The 6,496-nt window shown below is 34.9% G+C and overlaps 2 protein-coding genes across 2 annotated transcripts in view; one reads left to right on the top strand and one right to left on the bottom strand.

Moving 5' to 3' along the window:
* LOC104704205 (BAG-associated GRAM protein 1-like) overlaps window positions 1-1,675 on the bottom strand; it is a 4,176-nt gene extending 2,501 nt beyond the window's left edge. The window contains exons 1-6 of the mRNA XM_010420329.2: window positions 1,255-1,675; window positions 1,070-1,120; window positions 864-961; window positions 542-617; window positions 172-300; window positions 24-70 (exon numbers count right to left, since the gene is read on the bottom strand). Of these exons, the coding sequence (XP_010418631.1) occupies window positions 24-70; window positions 172-300; window positions 542-617; window positions 864-961; window positions 1,070-1,120; window positions 1,255-1,458 (605 nt within the window). The 5' untranslated portion in view covers window positions 1,459-1,675. The remainder of the gene's footprint in view (window positions 1-23; window positions 71-171; window positions 301-541; window positions 618-863; window positions 962-1,069; window positions 1,121-1,254) is intronic.
* Window positions 2,879-6,039, top strand: LOC104699951. Its single transcript, XM_010415360.2, has 6 exons — window positions 2,879-2,980; window positions 3,771-4,227; window positions 4,321-4,643; window positions 4,739-4,789; window positions 4,861-5,330; window positions 5,409-6,039. The coding sequence occupies exons 2-6, from the start codon at window positions 3,857-3,859 to the stop codon at window positions 5,724-5,726; spliced, it is 1,533 nt and encodes a 510-aa protein (XP_010413662.1). The 5' UTR covers window positions 2,879-2,980; window positions 3,771-3,856; the 3' UTR covers window positions 5,727-6,039.

Genomic DNA, 6,496 nt, shown 5'->3' with positions numbered 1-6,496 from the left:
TTGACGTAGAACTGGAGTATTACCTAGGAGCATTTACAGGTAGTTTGATTGCATTAATGTTAAGACAAACCTGATAAACAAAATTAGATTAGATTCTAGAAAGAAAATAAGGATTAGATTAAAACCCTTTGAGGAGAAAAGTATACAAACAGTAACTAAGGAAAAACAGACCTGGCCAGATGGGCTGTCTAATGAGTGCCACACTGGACCCGTTTGGCCTTCACGTTCAACACTAATAGTTACTGAGCCAAGAACAGTACTTTTCCAAATTATATCCCAATCATGAATTGTTACATTGATCTGCCGTCACAAATATATGGTAAATGTTAGAAAAGGTGCATGTTTTGTATCCGAAAGTATTGCATCTATATGCCTATATTGAAGAACAAGTGTTTATGGTATTCTTTACCAAGTCATAAATAGGGGAAATTTTCATACTTAGTGATAAATCCTATGGCCTATGTCTCAGCATAGGTGAAATAAGTTTCTCACATCATCCACAAAGTCCTAAAGCATAATATAGCAGTAAATGATTATTAACCTTGACAGGAAGCTCATCAGTGGGAAAATTGAACTCTTCACCCCACATTGGATTTCTAGAGCCAGGGACCATAGAACTGTAACAAGCAGAGAGATACATTAACATTAGAACAATCAGATGTGTAAGCTCAACAACCAAAAAACCACCAATATACGTTTTCACTTATTTCGGATGGATGGATAGAGTTTGTTGGGAAGAAGCTATAGGACAGCGTAAAAGAGCAGGAAAGGAAAATGACATGAAAAAAAAAGTTGTTCACATGCTCCTTTTGAAAAGTTATAATAAAAAAAACTAAATAGGAAAAGGGATATATAACAAAAACCTGAATCGCTTTTCTGATCCACAATTGACAATAGCATAAGGATCTGAAGTTCCATTTAAGTTTGCACCAATGAGATTCTTAGCAGCCAGCAGTTCCACCTAAAAAGATACACCCACATTGATGCAAATGTTTAAGTGGTCCTACTCCTATCTATGCAGATGAAAATCGTAAGAATCAGTCAAGTCTCAACACTAAGAAGCATTTACCTTGATTATATAAGCAGCATTAGTTTGAGCGTCTCCTCTCAACTGTCCTATCTACAAAAAATAAGTGTAGAAACTGCAAAGTCAAAAAATTTGGGGGAAATTACTCCAAATTAATCAAACCCATCAATTGAGAGAAACGAAGAATTAAGAAATTTCAAAAAAAAAAAAAAAAAAAAAAAAAAANCCTTGTCTTTGTCAAAGATGGCGTCACCGGAATCGAGATTCTGCATGAGACGGGACCGATCAAATCCAACACCACCGACATCGTCATCTCCGCCTCCTCTATAAGCGAACAGCCAATACGAAGCGAATAAAAAGAACGAAGCGACAACCGCAACCTCAATCTCCCACGACGACGGTAATAAAACTTCCACCGCAGACTGAACCATCTCTCGATCAAAAACAAATTTGAAATCTCCCAAAGCAAAAAAAGAAAAAAGCGCGATTGAGAAGATGGGTTTAGGGATTTATCCTATGGAGGAGGATCACACGAAAGAGAATTAACATTATTCTAGAGAGAAGAGAAACTTCGCCTTCTCGTGAAGAAGAAGAAGAAGGAGTGAGTCAAAAAAGGACAATCACAGAGAAAAATTGGATTTTTAGAAAGAACGAAGAAACTGATCAATTAGTTGTGGAGATGTAATTTACGTAGTTACCCTTGGAACTGGAAACAGTTACTAGCTGGGGAAGTCGAGGACTGTAACGAGAACCCGAGGGTAGTTCTGGTAGTTTAAAAGTTTCAACGTAAATAGCAGTAACCGTAGACTACTTTTTCGTTGTTTTATAAACTGAAAAACCAAAAAAAAATCTATACAATTTTTTGTACTTGTTGAAAAGGTATAACTTGTAAGAAAAATAGTAATATTTTTTTAGAAGCTTACGAAAATTGAACTTCGTCAAATTGAATCAAACCAAAATTGAAGTTCGTCAAACTGAATCAAACCAAACAACCTAAATTAATTTGGGTTTTAAGTTTGCAGTAAAATTGTCAATCCGAGACAAGAGAAATTGATGAAATGAATTTCATACTGAAAGTAAATGTCCACATTAGCTTATTTTGATATTACCAAATACCACATGTGGTAATACAGTGGTACTCTAATCCTATTCCTATCAAAACTTGTATTACCTAAATCTTATAATCCTAATTCCATTTGCAAAAATCATCGATTTGTGAAAAAAATAGATCATATGAGAATATACGTGTTTATGAAAATACCAGATTTCGGTCTTATAATCTACGCGGTAAAAAATAACACTAAACGATAATACCAAAATTGAACGTTCATCGTAATAATTTTTATTATAGTTTTTTCTTTTAAATCCGATCTAAAACTTTCAAATAAAAATGATATATCAATCAAACTATAGTGTTTGACTTTTCTAATGATTCAATGTTTTTTCTTAAAAGTTAAAACAATGGTGTAGAATTAGATTTATAAGAAATTAAATAAAAGACAAAAAAAATGTAAAAAAAATATTTTAGATCATTTAATATAAAAATAAAAGCTCTATTCATAGAAATGTATATTCATAATTTTTTTTTGCATAAGTAATTAACAATTAAGAAAAATCCAGGATACAATAGATTTGATATATAAAACCTAATAAACCGGATAAATGATCCATAATAAGACTAATATCAGTTAAATTATCGGTTCGGTTTTTAAAAGAAGTGGTTTTAATCGAAGAAAAGACGAATGGGAAGAGGCCACGTGGGATACAAAGGAGACAGATAGAGAGGGAAGGACCCGTTTTAGGTTTTTTGAGTCAGGTATAAATAAGACTTTTGATCACTTGACGTTTTTTTAAGTTGCCTTTACACATTCCCTTCTCCTCCTCCCTTCTTCTCTTTTACTCTTCTTCTCGCCGCAAACACACCAAACCTCTCACTTACTCTCTCTTTCTCTGGTAATCTCATCATTCCTCTATCTTCTTTCTTGTATCTGTTAGCTCTAAGTTTAATTCTTTATTAGTTTACTCATTTGCTTTGCTTAGATTGGTTCCAAATGTTTTTTCTTTTTTTTTTTTTTTTTTTTTTTTTTTTNGCCATGTGAGCTCCAGCTCTGTTTTTGTTCGTAGCTTAGATTCAGTTCTTTGATGGTTATTTATATTCTTTGAGCATAATTGTTGAGAATTGAAGTCGGGTTTTGTCCCCGTTGCTTAAAAGTTTCGAACTTTGTAGATTGCTAGTGATTGAGGCAGCTTAAGGAATACTTAGAATGGACTTAGATTGTGGTACCCAATTGAGATCTTCTATGCGTAGTTCGGTTGCAAATATTTTAACTTTACTTTCTTTTCTGCCATGTGAGCTCCAACTCTGGTCTTAGCTTCCTTTTTTTCAAGTAGTTTTTCAGATTCGTTGAGTATAATTGTTCTGAATTGAAGTCCGGTTTGTCTCAGTTGCTCAAAAGTAATAGAGGCAGCTTCAAATCCGAACATAAGGAATACTTAGATTTTGCTTCTCTTGAGATTACTTACAAGATTTTACTTTGGCTATGAACAGAAGTAGCCTACAGCTTTGTCTTTTATTGTCTAATCTAAGTAATTTTGAATACTTAGGTAATGGAATTCCAGATTCTTTTAGTTAATTTAGAGATGAAATTGGTATCTTGCTTGATGTATTCTACCTTCAGTCTGAATGTTATATGCTTTAGCTGTAAGTTGTAGCAGAGGTACTCACAGTCTTTTATATCTCCAGGATCTTCATCGTGGAGCATCAACGGGGTTTTAACTTACGGGTTCCAATGTGAAATAAGAGTGTGTGTGTGTGTGTTATCAGTTGTGATGGTTGTGGCTGAACCACATATGGAGCTCAATCAAGAAACTAAACAATTAGATGCAGATAAGTTATCGCCAAAGAAAGAACAAAGTCCTGGAGGAGAAGATGAAGAGTGTGGTCTTCCCAGTGCTAATACAAGTGAGGAAACTGTGACTTCAGTTTCTGGTGGTGAGGAATTGGATGTTGATATAGTTGAATCTGATGAAAACAAGACATCCACTACTGAATACTCAAGCTCATTTTCCGACACTGAATCTGAGAATGCTGACATGTTGCTTAATGGACTAACCGGAGAAGCTGAGGTTGAATCTCATTATTGGGATGAAACTGATCTAGGACCTGCTTATGATTCTTTTAGCAGCATTTTTCATTTTAGGTGTGTATTCTGCCTCAATCCTTCTCACGTTCCTTCTTTTATACTGTTCTTGCTGTTTCTCTAATTAGTTCTCTTTTCTGTATGTTCTTCTAGGAAGAAAAGGCTAACTAATCACTGGAGGAAGTTTATTAGGCCACTGATGTGGCGATCCAAGTGGGTTGAGTTAAGAATTAGAGAGTTAGAGTCTCGGGCATTAGAATATCCTAAAGAACTTGAGTCTTATGATCAAGAAAAGCTTGAAGCTAATATTGATCCATCTGTGTTGGAAAGTTGTGGTGAGGGGATCAAGTCATTGCCGTTTTCTAATCCGTGTTACAAAAAAAGAGCAGCAAAGAGGAGAAGAAAGCGTAAGAAGGTCGAGAGCACAGATGATATAACTTCTTACATGGCATGTCACAACCTCTTTTCTTATATCGGTAAGAGACTAGTATACTTGTATCAGTATTAACTCCGTAACTCTTTCCTTGCTTTGCGCATATCCTTCATAATATGGCTGCGGTTTTTGTTGCAGAGACCAAGAGATTGAGCTCAGATGGAATGTCATTGGCTGATGATTTTGGTGGTATGTTCACTAAAACTGCAATATTTTTTTATTGTTAATGTTTTGGTGTACTGATATGTTTCTTGGGGCAGATGCAAAAGATCCACGGATTGATTCAAAGGAACTGGAAGACTTAGATGACGATGACTCACTTTTTCATCACCGAGAAGGAGATAGTGTCTTAGAAGAGGTTCTCTGGAAAATCGAGCTGGTGCATTCTAAAGTTCATAGATTGAAAAGCCAGGTTGAAGTTTTGATGTCCAAGAACGCAGCAAGATTCTCATCCTCAGAGAATTTGAGCCTTCTTGCTGCAAGTTCTGCGCCTAGCCCAACTGTTTCTGCTGGAGGAAATGGAGATGTGCTCTCCATTGGAGCAATTTACAACTCTTCACAGCATATGACAGATTATGTTCTTGGTGATTTAGTTTTCTCATCCGAAGGAGTGATTTCGAGCTATGGAGAAGCGTTTCATATTCCTGACATAATCGAAAGTACTGTTGGTCTTTTTGCCGATGCTGATGTTACTTTACATCATCCCCAAAGTGGAGATTCTTGTGAAAATGTAAGTTTCTCTTTTGATACCTTAGTTATGTTTCAACATCTCCTTCCATGGTATACTTTCTGATTCAAGTTATTGCAGATTTTGGATAATATCTTGATTCGAAATGGAGTGGCTGAAGAAATGAATGATGATTTGATGGAAACTAGTTGCCATGACGAAACTGAGAAAGCAGAGGAAGGAGAAGGAACCAGTGTGCCGCCATTGCAGCAAAATCAAGAAACAGAACAAGATGACCAAGAAGAGAAATCTTTGGTACTACAAGGCCGTGAAGATTCGGTTCTTAGATCATGCCTAGCTACTGAAATGCTTGTTCCTAGGAACAAAAGGACAAGAGGTGGAGAACGTAAAGCGAGTTCTTGGTGCAAGAAACATCTCAGCGATCCTGAAAGCCAGTGACTGATGAAAAAAACTCACTAAGCTTTTGATGAGCAGAGTCTCTCATGCCTCTTTGAATCTCCCTTAAGATCACAGCTACTATTTCTACTTCAATCTCCTGTTTCTGAACATTCTTTAGTTTTGGTTTTTCTTTCTTTCTGCAGTATCTGTGTGTTTTACAGAACCATGTAACTTTGTTTTTTTTTTTTCATATCATTTTCTTCTTTAGCTTCTTTTCTGTTTTATGATGATGAAAAGTTAGAGAGAAGACACACTGTATAAGCTTTTAGATTTCTATTACAAATTATAGAAAACCATGTCTGCTCTGCTTCGAAGAACATGTTAAGATTTATGCCTTTTTGGAATTCGTCTTTTTATGATAACAATTTCTTGAATTCTTATGAGTAGAAATGAAGAAATATATTTGATGAGTATCATCTTCTTCTTCTATTCACTCTCCTTGGTTTCTTTAGTTTTCAAAAATGATAATATTTCTACAGTATTATATAATAAGGATTGAACCCATTAATTCTATTTGATATATAGAGCATATAGTAGTTACTGTTTCACGAGTTTGTGATCAAATATTTTAAATCAAATGTTTGGAACTGATTTAAAATATAAAAAAATTAATGAGATGAGAAAGTATGAAGGTGGATTCTTTGTGTAGCTTTGGTGGCCTATCATGTGCCCTTGGTGGGTGATAATCAAAAAGTGCCTACTTCAAGTGGAAATTAATCTAATTCTGATCATCCCGAAAGAAAAAAAAAAAAAAAAAATTAATAAATATA

Source organism: Camelina sativa, chromosome 7 (assembly GCF_000633955.1).
Source record: "Camelina sativa cultivar DH55 chromosome 7, Cs, whole genome shotgun sequence".
NCBI classification, from domain to species: Eukaryota; Viridiplantae; Streptophyta; class Magnoliopsida; order Brassicales; family Brassicaceae; genus Camelina; species Camelina sativa.
This window is presented reverse-complemented; position numbering and strand designations above follow the sequence as displayed.

Excerpts from the sequence above, each read along its gene's own strand:
- LOC104699951 (XM_010415360.2), top strand. The coding sequence starts at position 3,857 with ATGGTTGTGGCTGAACCACATATGGAGCTCAATCAAGAAACTAAACAA. Across the intron at positions 4,644-4,738 it reads CAACCTCTTTTCTTATATCG|AGACCAAGAGATTGAGCTCA; the intron begins GTAAGAGACTAG and ends TTTTTGTTGCAG. Across the intron at positions 5,331-5,408 it reads GTGGAGATTCTTGTGAAAAT|ATTTTGGATAATATCTTGAT; the intron begins GTAAGTTTCTCT and ends AAGTTATTGCAG.